This window comes from Schistocerca piceifrons, chromosome 3 (genome assembly GCF_021461385.2).
Source record: "Schistocerca piceifrons isolate TAMUIC-IGC-003096 chromosome 3, iqSchPice1.1, whole genome shotgun sequence".
In the NCBI taxonomy this organism is placed as follows: domain Eukaryota; kingdom Metazoa; phylum Arthropoda; class Insecta; order Orthoptera; family Acrididae; genus Schistocerca; species Schistocerca piceifrons.
Window position 1 is genome coordinate 323,434,059 of NC_060140.1, and position 18,093 is coordinate 323,452,151.

The 18,093-nt window shown below is 41.5% G+C and overlaps 1 protein-coding gene across 1 annotated transcript in view; it reads left to right on the plus strand.

The window, feature by feature from the left end:
* LOC124788628 overlaps positions 1 to 18,093 on the plus strand; it is a 495,884-nt gene that overhangs the window by 20,431 nt on the left and 457,360 nt on the right. The window contains exon 3 of the mRNA XM_047255898.1: positions 8,028 to 8,240. Coding sequence (XP_047111854.1) covers positions 8,028 to 8,240 — 213 coding nt within the window. The remainder of the gene's footprint in view (positions 1 to 8,027; positions 8,241 to 18,093) is intronic.

Below are 18,093 nucleotides of genomic sequence, written 5' to 3' on the forward strand. Positions count from 1 at the left end.
ATTGCACTGAACAGATATTTGAATGTTGTGCGAGGGCAGTTGAATTTAGTGAAACTAAACTTCTAATTGTTGTTGTTTATAGGTCCCCTAACTCTGACTTCAAAGCATTTCTGCTCAAGCTGGAAAGGGTTCTTGATTCACTTTGTAGGAAGTACCAGAAATTAGTTATAGGTGGTGACTTCAATATAAATTTTGTATATGATGGTGCAAGAAAAAGGAGGTTGGTAAATCTCATAAATTCAGATGATCTGATGCAGTCTGTGTTTTTTCCAACGAGGCTGCAGGGGAACAGTAGCACAGCCATAGACAATATTTTTATTCATTCTTCATTACTGGATGGGCATTCTGTTAGTAAAAGTGTGAATGGACTTTCAGACCATGATGCACAAATACTCAAACAAATGTCACATTTAATCACAAACTATATAGGAAAGTATCCAAAAGCAACAGAGAGTTTTCAAAACCTTGTCAAGGAACAAGAGTGGCAGGATGTTTATAGTGCTGATAACATGGGTGACAAATATAATGAACACATTTCTCATGCTCTTTGAGAGTTGCTTTCCATTAGAACGTTCTAAACTGGGTACTAGCAGTAATAGGCAGCCTGGGTGGCTGACTAGTGGGATAAGAATATCTTGTAGAACAGAGTGGGAATTATATCAAAATGTTAGAGGTAGTCACAAGCAAGCTACAGTAGCCCATTACAAACAGTATTGTAAGGTGCTTAAAACGTTATTAGGAAGACAGAGAGTATGTGGTATGCAAATAGAGTAGCTAATTCACGGGATGAAATTAAAACCATATGGTCAGTTGTGAAGGAAGTGTCTGGTCAACAGCACGGGATCGACAATATAAAGTCAGTTCGCAGTAAAAATATTTCTGTTACTGATAAATCAGACATGTGTACAGTATTTAACAATCATTTTCTGAGCAATGCTGGTAAAGTAAATAAAAATTTGGTTTCTACAGGGAATCATACTACTTTCTTGGCAAATGCCTTTCTGAGATTGATGTCTGAAATACTCCTCAGTGATAAAGATAAGAGGGAGATTGTGCCAATAATTAAATCACTGAAGACTAAGGACTATCATGGTATGAACGAGTGCCTAGCAGTATATTAAAGTACTGTGTTGCACATGTTAGCACTGTATTTAGCCTATTTCTAATTTTTCCTTTAGGAATGGTCAATTTCCTGAACAATTAAAGTACTCAGTGGCAAAGCCTGTCTATAAAATGGGGAAAGGGCTAATGTAAATAATTTTAGACCTATTTCTATGCCATCAGTGTTTGCTAAAGTTATTGTAAAGGCTGTGTATATAAGGATAATTGATCATTTTATATCTCACGATTTGCTATTAAATGTACAGTTCGGCTTTAGAAGTCGTTTAACAACTGAAAGTGCTACATTATCTTTTTTCTCTGTGAGGTATTGCATAGGTTAAACAAAAGGTTTCGAACGCTTGCCATATTTTTTTGATTTAGCTCAGGCGTTTGATTGTGCTGATCAGAAAATATTGCTCCAGAAGTTGGACCATTACGGAATACGGGAAGTAGCTCGCAACTGGTTCCCTCTTACTTTATCAACAGACAGCAAAAGGTCATTACTCACAGTTTTGAGAATGGCTGTAATGTGGGGTCTGAGTGGGGTGCAGTCAAGTGGAGTGTACCCCAGGGATCAGTGTTGTGGCCACTCATCTTCCTTTTTATATAAATGATATGCCCTCTAGTATTACAGGTGACTCTAAAATGTTTCTGTTTGTTGACGACACTAGCTTGGTAGTAAAGGATACTGTGTGAAACATTGCCTTGGTTTCAAATACTGCAGTTCATGACCTAAGTTCATGACTTCTAGAAAATAAACTAACGCTATATCATAGTAAGACTAAGTTTTTAGAGTTTCCAACACACAATTCAACAAAACCTGACGTTTTAATTTCACAGAATGGGCATATGATTAGTGAAACTGAGCAGCTCAAATTTCTAGGTGTTCAGATAGATAGTAAACTGTCGTGGAAAGCCGACGTTCAGGATCTTGTTCAAAGACTTAATATTGCCATTTTTACTATTCGAACGGTATTTGAGGTGAGTGATCGTTGGACACGAAAATTAATCTACTTTGCTTATTTTCATTCGCTTACATCGTATGCTATTATATTTTGGAGAAACTCTTCCCATTCTAAAACGATATTTTTAACTCAGAAACGGGCGGTTCGGGCAGTTGGTGTAGGTTCACGAACCTCTTGTCGACCCCTGTTCACGAGTCTGCGTATTTTGACATTGACCTCTCAATGTATATATATATTCCTTACTGTCATTTCTTGTTAACAATATTAGCGTATTCCCAAGAATAAGCAGCTTTCACTCAGTTAACACTCGGCAGAAATCAAACCTGCATTTGGATCGGACTTCCTTAACTGTTGTTCAGAAAGGTGTACAGTATAATGCTGCATCCATTCTTAATAAGCTACCATTCGAACTCAAAAGTCTTAGCAGTAATCCACGCGCTTTCAAATCTAAACTGAAGAGTTTCCGCATGGGTCACTCCTTCTATTCTGTCGATGAGCTCCTTGAAAAATGAAGCTGATTCTTGTTCCATTGTTGACTGCGTTTACTTAAACTTATGGACTGACTTTTTTCGGGTTCATAAACATTTTATTTTTATCTGTTATTACGTTTATGTTGTAATTTCATGTACTGACACGTTCCATGACCTTGGAGGTTTGCTCCTCAAGTTGGTCCTACGGAACTTGACGTGTAAATAAATAGATAAATAAACGAATTTCCACTCAGTACATTGTACAATTATACTATCTATTATATCTTCTTTAAACAACTATTCATGATTTTTATTGGACAGTCGGACGTACATTATCTGCACAACCGTGAAATAACCTAAGACAAAATAACTGTAGAAGGTGATAAATGGAAGGAAGAAATCCCTCACAAACAAGTAAAAAGGTGGAACGTGACCTATGTGTCGTGTCAAAGTATAAGATGCTTAGTTGTACACAGATGAGGGGCATACACTATGTCATATCTATAAAATGAACGTCCAAGGCGTTTTATTTTTATTGTTTTCATTTATCTGCCCATGTCTTTAGAAGGTTTCCTACACGAATGTTTCTTATCAATTTGAGAATACAAGGGCGTAATATTAAATGTAAAATTACAATTGGATTTTACTATGCGTGTCACACATTTATTATATTGTATATGTGTGTTTTATATATTGAGGGCTTACAATCTTTTTAAATTCTCATATTCTGATATTTCATTCTTATATCAATTATTATATTAATTCTTATATCTTATTCTTATGTTTATTATTCAGGAACATTTTGTGCACTTCCTTGGATGATACCGATCGTAGAAACTTTTGGAACGCAGACATTCCGAATACCACGAGCATCGCACGGAGACGCGTTTGTCACAGTGAGATTTCTTCGCCTGAATCTTACTCGAGAAAAAAAGAAAAAAAAAACGACACTGTCAACGATGGTGAAGACTTCGCGCGTTGGCAACAACTTCGCGGCAAACTATGCATAAGGGATCAGTTTTTCGAAAACTGGCACCTGCAGTTGATTATGAACCAAGATACACTACTGGAATTTAACCGAAATCAATTTCAAATAATTTTCTCATTTCTTAAAATTCATTCATCTGATATACAATTAGTACGCGAGTAAGGGCAACATTATATCACTATACACTGGAAATAATCGTGTAGTAATCTTCTACAGACATGCGTATATAAAGGAAAAAAAACCAGAAATAATCGGGTTTCGAACACGAGGCGCACAATTAATAAGCCGCGATGCTGACCATTGTGTCATCATTTCGTCTGACGGTGAAGCATGGTAAAAGACACATAAAGGACGTAGAATATATCTCGAAAACTTTGACTGTCGTTTTTTCAGAAACGGTCGATTATCTTTGGATAAGCCGAGTCACGTGTTCGCTTATTTTGACCACACTTCCACTGAGCGAGGTTTCTGGAAAACAGGGTGATGGCACTTGCCGTGTTCTCCTCGTTATTAATATTCCGCCATCCTCCACAAGAAACCACAGTCATTGCTTAACACATGGTCAAGAAATGAAAAAAAAAACGCATAAATACCACATACTTCAGAATTTCATTAATAGAACTCAGCGACTGAAGTCTAGAAAACCACTGTAGCCCACGACACTCAGTGTGCAGGACAGTCATTTCAACATGCAAGATACCTGGAACTATCAAAGGCGGGAGCAAACTTCCTTGATGCATCAACGTTGATTAAAACTCCCTGGTAGTGACCAGCAGGTTATCATCTACTCCGATGACCCTGGTGCATACTGCATCGGATCAGACCTGACAGGGCGACTGCTGCAGCCATGGTGATAAAAGCCTTCCCTCAATATTAACACTAAGCGAGGTGGTGCAGTGGTTAGCACCCTAGACTCGTATTCTGGAGGACGACGGTTCAAACCCGCGTCCTACCATTTTGATTTAGGTTTTCCGTGATTTGCCTAAATCGCTTCAGACAAATGTCGGGATGGTTCCTTTGAAAAGGCACGGCCGACTTCCTTTCCCATCCTTTCCTAATCCTATGGGACCGATGACATGGGTGTTTCGTCCCTTCCCCAAAATCAACCAACCAACTATCAATATTAATACGGCGAAGAACATTTGAATGTTCACTCAGAGCAACCGGAGGGACAAGGGAAGAGGAAAGGCCTTTACAATTTGTCTGCAGTAGCTTCTGGCAGGATTTCGAAAGTGGACTTAGGACACTGAATCCACTACGAACTTGTGGTTGCGTTTATGTGTCCAAATTTACATTTTTCTTGCAAGTAGTTGTCTAGTATTTTCTCCTGTCTTCACACGATAAATAAATAATTGAGAAATTTGGAGGTAGTAGGTCAGCTATACCGCTTCGTGTGTAACATAACAAGTAGTTCAGTTGTTAAAATGAATGCTCGATTTGGCGTGTAAATGAGAAAAACTGCTTCTAACGATTCCAATCCATCCAGCGCATAACGACTGAAACGCGGCATTTTGCCCTTCATCACTGGAGTCAGTTGTTGGATTTTAACATTAATACTGCAGAGATAGTGATGTAAATAGAATAGTGTGACAGCTCAATATATCTGGAAAATTGGTCGATGTACGCTCTTGGTTCGCTACCACGCCACCTGGAGCGCTTCAAGTTTATCGGTCCATCATCTACTTATTTTATTGGCTCATTTTTGGTCTTTCATGTGTTGTTTCGTTTCTTAATTCACACCCAGATTCGTAAGTAATAAGAGCTACACGTCAGTCAGCAGAACACCATGCAACGAAAACAGCCTCTGTTTTATATGCCACAAAAACAAATTTGGAATCTTTCACTCCTCCCAATACAGGGTATTTCAGAAGTGATAGTCAATATTCAGAGATGTAACAGTAATGTCCATTCAAAACAAATAAGTTAAGTAAACATGGGCTCTAAAGGGCATATCTTAAGAGCTATGAACAATTCTTGATCATCGATACCGTGAAACAAATCTCTTCTACCGCAAGCCGTTTGCTTTTTGTATTTTGGGAAGTGGTAGTGTGGACTAAAATTAGAAAAGAAATGTACAGTCAATATGTGCTCTAAAATGAATACCCTAAGAGCTATGAGCACTTGTTCATCTTTACTGCTTTGAAATACAACTCAAGGAAGATAAGGGAGCCCATGTTTACTTGACTTTTTCGTTTCGAATAATCGTACCTATCTTATCCCTGAATATTGACCATCACTTCTGAAACACCCTGTATAATTGATGCGAGAAGAACGCTATCAGAAATCGACTAACATATTTACAACGCAATTCGAAGAGCGCAATATGCACAAGATGGCTGCAATCAGGAACATACTTTTTTCTTGATAACAGCCACACGGTTTTACAAATAAATGCACTTTACAACCAGGCTACCAGACCCACCCATAAAGTATAAATGACAAATACAATCCTTTAGTTCTAGTATTTCCGCGCCACATTTCTCGTACTCAAAGTACGCTACCACGTCACTTGGAGCACTGCTTTCGTTCTCTGTTTCAATGTCGTAATGTGGGCATTGGACTTATATTTTGGCGTTCTGTGCTCAGTGGGTCTCGCGAAATGGCCTGTGAGACAAAGAGATGCATTGAAGAGCCAAAGAAACTGGTACACCTGCGTAATACTGTGCAGGGCCCCCGCGAACACGCAGAAATGCCGCAACACGACGTGGCATGAACTCGAATAATGTCTGAAGTAGTGCTGGAGAGAATTGACACCGTGAATCCTGCAGGGCTGTCTGTAAATCGATAAGAGTACGAAGGGGTTTGAGATCTCTCCCGAACAGCACTTTGCAACGCAGCCTAGCTAGATATGCTCAGTAATGTTCATGTCTGGGAAGTTTGATGGACAGCAGAAGTGTTTAAACCAAGAAGGGTCAGTCTGTAGCAATTCTGGATGTGTGGGGAGTCGTATTTTCCTGGTGGAATTGTACAAGTCCGTCGGAATGCACAATGGACATCAATGGATACAGGTGATCCGACAGGATGCTCACGTACGTGTCACCTGTCAGAACAGTATCTAGACGTATCAGCGGTCCCATATCATTCCAGCTGCACTCGCCCCACACCAGTACAGAGCCTCCACCAGCTTGCACAGTTCCCTGCTGACATGCAGGGTCCATGGGTTCATGAGGTTGTCTCCATACCCGTACACGTCCATCCGCTCGACACAGTAAGAAACGGGACTTGTTCGACCAGGCAACATGTTCCCAGTCATCAACAGTCCAACACAGGTGTTGACGGGCCCAGGCGACGCGTAAAGCTATGTGTCCGAAAGCCCATATCGATGATGTTCCGTTGAATGGTTTGCACACTGACGTTTTGCTGATGGCCCAGCATTGAAATCTGCAGCAATTTGCGGAATGGTTGCACTTCTGTCACGTTGGTCGATTCTCTTGAGTCGTAGTTGGTCACCGGTTTTGCAGGATCTTTTTCCGGCCGCAGTGATGTCGGAGATTTGGTGTTTTACGGGTTTCCTGATATTCGCGGTACGCTCGTGAAAAGGGTCGTACGGGTAAATCCCCACTTCATTGCTACCTCGGAGATGCTGTGTCCCATTACTAGTGCGCCGATTATAACACCACGTTCAAACTCACTTAAATCTTGATAACCTGCTATTGTAGGAGCGGTAAACGACCTAACAACCGCGCCAGACGCTTAAGTGTCTTACATTGGCGTTACCGACCGCAGTGCCGATCAGTCAAGCTTGCCAAGGACGCTCGCAAACCATTGGAAAGAGGTGGAGTGTGTAGAATCCCATGCAGCTGCGGAGATGTTTATGTGGGTTCCACTAAAAGAACTGTTTCAAAACGTTTGGAAAAGCACAAGGGCAATTGTAGAAGAGGAGAAACGGAACGATCAGCTGTTGCGGAGCATGATTTCCAGCCAGGTAACCACCATATTCGTTTCGAGGAGACGCAAGTACTAGCGGCCACAAGCGGATATTACGAAAGGCTCTACAGGGAGGCAATCGAAATCGCCAAACACCCTAATAATTTCAATCGAAAGGAGGAGGGCGTGAAATTAAACGGTTTCTGGATGCCGGTGTTGAAGAAGATGTGTACCACCCGTCCACTACTGGGTGATGGCAACGGCGATCGACGGCAGCGGACAGCGGCCAATTGCACTGACGTTTTCAAAACACGTGACGTCACGCCTCGGCGCGGAAGCGCGCGGACACGGAATTTAGCGGCACAGTAGCGAGCGAGTGGGTGTGTTGGACCTGCATCGAGCTACAGACCTCGTTGGAGATGTCCTCCGCAGACGGGGACGAAACGTTGGGAATTGACACAGAATTTGTCAACCGACCACGGCATAACAGCCCGGATAATTATAATGGACATGACATTTCCGGACATGAAAGTCTACATTTTAGTAGCCTACCTGTTTACATATCTCTGTATTCGAACACGCATGACTATACCAGTTTCTTTGGCACTTCAGTGTACGAGCTAGGTGAACTTGCAGGCCCGGATCGAGCTGGTGCACGACGCAGCGTCGCGCGGGGACCTGGAGGAGCTGCAGGCGCAGCTGCAGGAGGCGGGCGGCTTCCGGCGGCTGGCGCAGAGCAAGGACGCGGCGGGCCTGGGGCTGGCGCACAAGGCCGTGCTCGCCGACGACGAGCGCATGCTGCGATGGCTGCTCGACGCGCACCCCGCCGCCGCCGGCGTCAAGGACCGCGTGAGTACCCGCTCTGGCAGTTCTGAAGGGTTACTAGCAAGTACAGCAACCAAATTTTTGTTGCACAGAGGCCCGATATAAGGACTATACAGGGTGGTCCATTGATAGTGACTGGACCAAATACAGGGTGGTGCACGAAAATGTCTTACCATTTTGTTTTTGGATACAAACTTCATTTTCAATACAATCTGAAAGGAACATACACTACAATGAAGAGCCGTCCATGGAGATCTAACTCAGCACATGCTCAATATGTCCACCATTTCGTTTCCTAACTTCCTTCAAACGAACACTCAAGTTAATGATTACCCTACGCCACATGTCTTCCGTAATTGCACTGCAAGCTTGAAGAATAAGTCTTCAGAGCTCCATTAAATCACGTGGACGTTTCGGGAAAATTATTTTCCTTTAGGTACCCCCAAAGAAAAAAGTCACGTGGATTGAGGTCTGGGCTACTGAGGGGCCAATTTTGTCTCTCATTGAAGCGACCTGAAAACCTGAGTGAAATGATCCGTATGTCGAAATGCTCGTGTAAAAACTCCAACACAATGTTTGCAGTATGTGGCCTTGCTCCATGTTGCATGAACCACTGCGTGTTGAAGGGCAAGGGAGTAGCAAGAAGCTGTGGAATCAAGCTATTGCGAAGCATGCTCAAATAACGCTCGCTGTTCACAGTTTCTTCAAAGAAAAAGGGTCCAATAAGTCCGTGACTGGAAATTGCTGCCCACGCTGTAATCCTCAGAGCATAATGTTGTCATTCGTGAAGCACTTGTGGGTTTTCAGTGGCCCAAAAGCGTACATTTTGTTTGTTAACCACACCGTCTAAATGAAAATGCGCCTCGTCTGAAAACTACTGAGCAAACAGTAGTCCCTGCTGCTTGTGTTCTTCAGTGAGTTTCTGTGCTCAGGTCATCTTGTATGGGTACATATGGAGGTTACATTTAAGGATGTGTTGAACGGAGCGTCTGGGTATTCCCAGTTGCACTGCTGCCTTTCTACACGATTTCCCAAGACTTCTCTGTACAGCAACTCGTACCGCTTTAATATTCTCCGGCGAACAAACAGGCTTAGGCCGTTGTCGCTTCGCTTCCAATACTGTTCCTTCCTGTACAAATTTATCGTACAACCTATGGATGGTCTTCTTGCAAGGGACCCATTGTGTGTTAAACTGTTGTCGAAAACGCCTCTGAGTCACAACAAGGCTTTTCGTTTCATGAAAAAGTAACACAATTGCCGATCGTTGCTGTGTCATCAGTTCCATCATCAGTCATTGCTGCTTACTAGTCTCCTAGCGGCAGTATCGTGAATTACACGTTATCTCGTAACTCATTTGTTTTTCCAAGCACTGCTGGTACTGCTGTAGAGATCCCAGCGGGATATCTAACGTGCGTCGTAAATTGTCAAGAAACAATTGGTAACACATTTCGTGCGCCACCATGTATCTGACGACGTAAGCATCAAACGAAAAAACTACAAAGAACGAAACTCGTCTAGCTTGAAGGGGGAAACCAAATGGCGCTATGATTGGCCCGCTAGATGGCGCTGCCATAGGTCAAACGAATATCAACTGCGTTTTTTAAAAAATAGGAACCCTCTTTTTATATTACATATTCGTGCAGTACGTAAAGAAATATGAATGTTTTAGTTGGTCCACTTCTTTCGCTTTGTGATAGATGGCGCTGTAATAGTCACAAACGTATAAGTACGTGGTATCACGTAACATTCCGCCAGTGCGGACTGTATTTGCTTCGTGATACAACACCCGTGTTAAAACGGACCGTTTACCAATTGCGGAAAAGGTCGATATCGTGTTGATGTATAGCCAGTGTGATCAAAATGGCCAACGGGCGTGTGCTATGTATGCTGCTCGGTATCCTGGACGACATCATCCAAATGTCCGGACCGTTCGCCGGATAGTTACGTTATTTAAGGAAACAGGAAGGGTGCAGCCACATGTGAAACGTCAACCGCGACCTGCAACACATTATGATGCCCAAGTAGGTGTTTTAGCTGCTGTCGCGGCTCATCCGCACATCAGTAGCAGACAAATTGCGCGAGAATCGGGAATCTCAAAAAACGTCGGTGTTGAGAATGCTACATCAACATCGATTGCACCCGTACCATATTTCTATGCACCAGGAATTGCATGGCGACGACTTTGAATGTCGTGTACAGTTCTGCCACTGGGCACAAGAGAAATTACGGGACGATGACAGATTCTTTGTACGCGTTCTATTTAGCGACGAATCGTCATTCACCAACAGCGGTAACGTAAACCGGCATAATATGCACTACGGGGCAACAGAAAATCCACGATGGCTGCGACAAGTGGAAAATCAGCGATCTTGGCGGGTTAATGTATGGTGCGGCATTATGGGATGAAGGATAATTGGCCCTCATTTTATCGATGGCAATCTTAATTGTGCAATGTATGCTGATTTCCTACGTAATGTTCTACCGATGCTACTACAAGACGTTTCACTGCATCACAGAATGGAGAAGTACTTCCAACATGATGTATGACTGCCACATAGCTCGCTAGCGGTTGAAGCGGTATTGAATAGCATATTTCATGAGAGGTGGATTGGTCGTCTAAGCACCATACCATGGCCCGCACGTTCACCGGATCTGACGTCCCCGGATTTCTATCCGTGGGGAAAGTTGAAGGATATTTGCTATCGTGATCCACCGACAACGCCTGACAACATGCGTCAGCGCATTGTCAATGCATGTGCGAACGTTACGGAAGGCGAACTACTCGCTGTTGAGAGGAATGTCGTTACACGTATTGCCAAATGCATTGAGATTGACGGACATCATTTTGAGCATTTATTGCATTAGTGTGGTATTTACAGGTAATCCCGCTGTAGCAGCATGCGTTCTCATAAATGATAAGTTCACAAACGTACATGTATCACATTTGAACAACCGAAATAAAATGTTCAAACGTACCTGCGTTCTATATTTTAATGTAAAAAAACCCTACCTGTTACCAACAGTCGTCTAAAATTGTGAGCCATATGTTTGCGACTATTACTGCGCCATCTATCACAAAGCGAAAAAAGTGGTCCAACTAAAACATTCATATTTCTGTACGTACTACACGAACATGTAATAAAAGATGGGGGATCCTATTTTAGAAAACGCAGTTGATATCCGTTTGACCTAAGGCAGCGCCATCTAGCGGACCAACCATAGCGCCATCTGATTTCCCCCTTCAAGCTAGACAAGTTTCGCTCTTCTAGGTTTTTCGTTTGACGCTTATTTCATGAGATATTTGGCCCGGTCACCATCAATGGACCACCCTGTATGTGGTGTCTACTGTGATACATCTCCACCTCACATTATTTTTCGAAGGGTTAATTAGCGGTCGCAAATTTAATCGAGACCTTTGGAAATCATTTTAGTTGTCTGGCAAGAAGTTTCTTTAACCTGGAAATTCTTAGAAAGTATATGTTGATGCCAGAGTGATTCCGGCTGGTTTCTACCCTAAATTAATAACTATTCACATTAGTAGAATAGTGCTATGTCAAAAAATGTGTTGTTCTCCATTTATTAAAATTGATTTAATACTATTTTGAGAGATATATTTGTCTAATTTCGTCTTCATTTATACAGATTTATTTTCTGTAAATGCTGCTGATACACTATGATTTACTTTTGTCTGTTTGTAATTTTATTCCTTTAATTGTTTGTGTTTTAATAGTACTGGCGTTTGTGACATTATTAGAAGTTGAGATTTTTATGTTGCTTTCATATTTTTAAGGCTCCTAATAAAACGTGATCTTTTGATACGCCTCAATCTTTCAAAGGGCCGTTGATTTAAACTGTAAGGACTCAGCAATTCCTATTGTATCAAAGTATTTACCTTACTACTTTTCATCAGTTTATAAACCACAAATTTCTTAATTGTTTGATTATTTTTCTCTATTTTAATGATGTAAGTTCTTTTCCTTATTGAGTTTTCTGTGTCGTCTGAGTTGACCACCAATGTCAATTTGTTCTTTACTAGGTTCTTTACATTCGGTTGCTACAACTTACTTCATGAGAAGTCAGCTTAGCTTTATATTACTATTTTTAATTATTTTAATTGGTGAATTTAAAATTAATCTTATATACATTATCAATTTTATTATTGTTTATTTTCTATTTCTTTTCCTTTAGTTTTAGCTTGTTTGGCTTCCTTTTTAGTACAAAGATTCCATACTCCTCTTGATTTTGCTAAAGGATATCTTGGTAGGTAACAGGTTCTCATGTTGAGTGAATTGAAAGAGGTTTATTCTCAATTTTTTGCTGAATATTGTGAAATTTTTTCGTAAGTGTAGTTTGGCTTTTATTTTTTATGATGTGATTTTTCTAATTTAATATTTTTAAGTTTTCTGTTATCTTTTGGTTTTATTTGGTTGCATGGCTTTTTACCACTGTCCCATTCTTGCCTTTGTTGTTATCGTCGCCTTCTGTCCAAAGACTGGTTTGATGCAGTTCTCTACGCTAGTCTATCCTGTGCAAGTCTCCCATCATCTCCGAATAACTACTGCAACCTACATCCATTTGAACCTGCTTGCTATTCATCCCTTGGTCTCCATTTTCTGTTTTTGCCTCGGCACTTACCTCCAGTATCAAACAGACAATTCCTTGATGCAACGATCCTTTCTTTTAATCAAGCTGTGCAGTATATTTCTTTTCTCACCAATTCTATTCAATACTTCCTCATTAATTGCTGATCTACCCATCTAGTCTTCAGGTCTCTTCTATTGCACCGCATTTCAAAAGCTTCCATTCTCTTCTTCGTTGAACTAATTATTGTTTATGTTTTGCTACCGTACAAGACTACAACCACACAAATACATTCACAAAATACTTGCTAACACTTAAATCAACATGTTAAAAATTTCCTCTTTCACAGAAATTCTTTCGTACTATAGCCGATCTTCATTTTATATTCTGTCTACTTCGTATATCATCAGTTATTTTGCTGCCCAAATAACAGAGTTTATCTACTATTTTTAATATCTCATTTCTTAATCTAGCTACCTCTACATCGCTTGATTTAATTCGACTACATTCCATTACCCTTGTTTCACTTTTGTTGTTTTTCATCTTATATCCTTTATTCGAGGCAGTTGCCATTCTGTTCATCTGCTCTTTTAAGTGTTTTGCTGCCTGAAAAAACTATAATGTCATCGACAAACGCAAAGTTTTTTTCTTGTTCTTGAATCTTAATATCATCTCCTAATTTTTCTTTGCTTTCCGTAATTAATTGCTCAATGTATGTACAAAGTGATTAATGTTGGGGATAGGTTCACTTTCATATCAGCCTTTGCTTTCCTTTCATGCCCTTCGACCCTTATAACTGCAGCCCAGTTTCTGTACAAGCTCGCTGGCCGTTGTGGCCGAGCGGTTCTAGGCGCTTCAGTCCGGAACCGCGCTGCTGCGACGGTCGCAGGTTCGGATCCTGCCTTGGGCATGGATGTGTGTGATGCCCTTAAGTTTAAGTAGTTCTAAGTCTAGAGGACTGATGACCTCAGATGTTAAGTCCCATAGTGCTCAGAGCCATTTGATCCATTTTCTGCACAAGCTCATAACGTTTAGCTCCCTGTATTTTATCCTTCCTACCTTCAGAATTTCAAATAATGTATTCCAGTCAAAAGCTTTCTTTAAGTCTACAAATGCTGTAAATAGAGCACTAATATAGCATTCGAATTAGCTGTATTTGATGTGATGTTTTCTATTAGTTATTCTTTATGGATGCATACATTAAACATAGGAGTAATATTGGTTTTAAGAATTTGCTAGGGCCTGACATATAACATTCAAAGATATTACGATGTAAAGTAGCATCCCTATCACTAAACTGTTCACAATAACTCACTCTCTACCCTATCTTCCTATTCATAACGAATCCTTCTCCCGTTATAACGTTTTCTGGTTGCTGTTCATATGATTCTATACTCATATGACCAGAAATCCTTGTGTTCTTTCTGTTTTACATCACTGACCAGCATTATACCTAAGCTTAGGCTCAGCATTTCACTTTTCAGATATTGTGGCTTTCCTACCATGTTCAAACTTCAGACATTCCGTGCCTCGACTCGTAGAACGTTATCTTTTTGTTGGTTATTCCACATTTCTACCATTTTTACATCCCCTTTGCAGTTCCCTTCTGGGGATCCGAATGAAGGACTAATCCGGAATCTTTTGCCAATAGAGAGATCTTCATGACACTTTTTCAGTTACGTACCACATGTCCTGTGGATAACATTACGTGTCTTTAATGCAGTGGTTTCCATCGCCTTCTGCACCCTCATGCCGTTCTTCATTGCTTATTCCTCCTACTTCTAGAGGCAGTTTCCCATCCCAAGGCCAAGATAGTACGCTGAACCTATGTCCGCTCCACCGGCCTCTTTGACAAGGCTGTTAGCTGAAAGAGAGTAACTTCTTATTCCGGAAGTCTTTGGCCGCCATTGCTGATGATTTTTATTCAAAATTCAAGCAGGAGAGGGCTTGTTCGAACCCGGGACCGAGGTCGTTTTGATTAATAGTCAAAGACGCTAGCCCTAAACTATGGGTGCCACTCGCTGTTCAGTCACTCGTCAAAATATTCTTTCCAAGCCTGTAATATATCATCTAGCCGAGTGATAATGTTTCCGTCGATGCAGTGAAGAGGCGCTGTCCACGGTTTATATTCGGTCCTGATGTAATTTAGGCTCGATATACTTTGCGAATTGTTTTGTGCCGTGGGTACAGCCTTTTTTTTATCTTCGGTACGTCTTGCTAGTTTCCTTCTGTCTCTCCCTGTAGCGCAGTTCTTATTCTTCGTTTTTCCTGTGCCACCTGGTTGTGATGCTAGCTTCTGCTATCTTTTTTTGTGTATCGTTGAAGCGTTTCTTTTTCTTTCGTTCTGTTTTTGGCAATGTGTTTTCTGCTGACGTTTGAAATCCGCCAAATTCCATTTAGTACTTGTAATTTGTTGCTCACTTCCACTTGACACTTGTACGTTTCACGACTGTAACTCAATGGTTGAACTTCGTGCTGTACTGTCTGCCCTTGGTGTTTTCTGTAATTTGTTTTCAGCTTGTCTTCCACAGATGCAACAACCACATAATGGTCAGAGCCTATGTCGGCTCTCTGGTACATACGAGTATCGCTATATGCGCGTGAGATTAATATATGGCCGGTTTGGTTTGCTGTCTTCCCATCTGGCGAATATCAGGTCTCTCTGTATATATCTTTGTGTGGAAAGATGGTGCTTCTAACACTCACGCTTTTTGACTCAGCAAATGAGATCATTCGCAGTTCGTTTTTATAGGTTTTCTCATGGAAGCTTTCATTGCCTGTCGTCGATTGCAAATTTCCCTCTTTTCCTACCCTGGTATTAAAGTCTCCTATTCCGATTTTGATGTATTGCGGCAGGCAACCATACACGTTCTCCAGCAGTTTATAGACACTCTCTTTTACAGCATCTTCTTTTTGTAGGTGTATGAACACACAACAGATACATTGGACTATCGACCTTTCGCTCATACGTAGCACATTATTTCATTAATTGCCTCAAACTTGATGGCAGTTTCAACGAGCTGATTTGAAATGAGAAATGCTATTCCAAATTCGTGTCTTTCAGTTTGTATTCCGCCGTTAGATATAGTATGTTGTCCGAGGTTCCGTTGGCATTTCCAGGAAATCATCTTTCTTGTGCTGCAGAAATTGTTACACTGTGTTTATCAATTTCTTCTTGCAATCTTTGTATCTGCCCAGGTTTCCACAGACTCCTTGCATTTCATGCACCAATTCGGAAATCCCTTTTTCGTTCGCCATATCGTCATATAGGGTCGTTTCATAGAGGGTTGTTTCTTAAATTGTTGAGAGGCGTAAATGAGGTATTCGCAACAATTTGTTGTTGCGTGAGAGGGTTTTTATTCCTTAGCCAGCCCACAAACTGTGTGGGGGGGGGGGGGGGTAGGGGGGCAGGGGCTGTTCTGTCGGAGTTACTATAACTTAACCAGGAAAAGACGGTGAAGAAATAACTAAGGACAGCAGGAGATTCAGAGTTGCTTCGTTCACCAATCGGCTCCTGCGGATAAGGAAACGACAGGTAGTTGTGGGACACACTTCTTTTGGCTCTTCAGTTAGACAAAAACAGAAAAATATTGTTTGACATAAAATGCAAAACAACAACACAAAAAACAATTTACGTCACGAACATTGTTTGCCTTTGGGTAATGGTTATGATTTTGACAAAAAGTTTGGTACAAGAAAACGACGTGAAAGCGTTACATAAAAAAACAAAAAAAGTAAATGATGCTCGAAAGATGTGAGATTGGAGCAATAATGTTTGCTCAAATATGCATCATATGAAGAGCAACATTACGAACAATAGTTAAAACACTTAGTTAAACTTTCATCTCATTCAGTTGTTGAAGAAAGTACATGCATGTTAAGTGCCCTAGAGCGTCAGTGAAAGATTACGCCACCCAGTGCACACATCCGTATGGCTTCCTTATATTCCCATCTCAGACGCAGCTCAAACCACACACAAACTGGGTGTGTCCTTGAGGCCAGGAATGAGAACGTTCTTCTGAAGGCTACTTGGGGAACAACCTGAAAAGACCACCGCACTGGAAGGTCTCGATGACGGTACAGCATTCAACAGCGACCGCGCCAGTTGTCTCCAGTCTCGCTGCTGAAGGACTGTCGATGCGGCCTCTGTAGCATCCTCCACACCAATCTCGTGCAACGCAGTAAGTCACGCTCGTCTGCAGACATGGTCGCCACATATTGTCGCTGCTGACTGTCACGTTGATGGAACTTGACACACAGATTGGTGGTCGTGTCGCCACTCATGACGTTTTGGGTATGTCATTGGCATGGCAGCCAGTGTTAAAATTAAATTGTCCAGACTTCGCACTGACCAGAGTATCAGCACAGATCTGCCACGTTGAAGGGACCTGACATGCAGAGCGGTGGGCGTACGCCCTCTCATGATATCTTGGCTATGTGTCAGGCATGGCAGCTGGTGTTAAAATTAAATTGTCCAGACTCCTCACTCACCACAGCATTTGAAAATGTCTGCCACATTGATGGAACATGAACAGCTGGTGATAAAATTAAATTGTCCAGATACCGCACTGACCGTAGCATCGGAACAAATGTTCAGTATTGATTGGACATGAGACTCAGACTGGTGGACACGTTCCCTATCATGAAATCTTGGGTATGTGATACACATTACAGCTGATGTAAAAATCAAACTTTTCAGAAACCAGATCATATGGCCTACCATCAGGAGAATGACATATAAGCTCTTTATGTTCCTGATATTAGCTTGTAAGTAACCCAGTTGGAAACATTGTCCACTACGCTACATTTTCTACCCTTTTTTATTTTACGAGATTACATTCCTGGCTGCATGGGGTCGATCTTGTTTGATTCCTTTTTTACGTGACTGTACTCTCTTGTGAGGCGTTGTTGACTGAGGGTCCATATTTCTCAAATTATTGGTCGTAGTGACTTAACCTGTTAATACGATCGTTTGCAGACTCGCTAGCTGTAGCTTACAAGTTACGCGGGATAGACGTACGTACCTAGATTTCAGGTGATTATCTGTATCTCCCTGCCGTATGGTGCATAACGCAGCCGTCATCACTAACATTGTTCCTTCTCCTACTGCGCTGCCTACACAGCTATGGACAAACTTCTACAAAGTTGACATTGCCCGAGAAATGTTTGGCGTACTTCTAGAAAATAGTCATTGGCATTATAGCTCCACAACAGTGCATTTCCGGCATATGGTTAATTGGAAAATGGTGCTCGGTTCAATATTTCTATCCTGTTCTGATCTTATAATCAGGTTCTT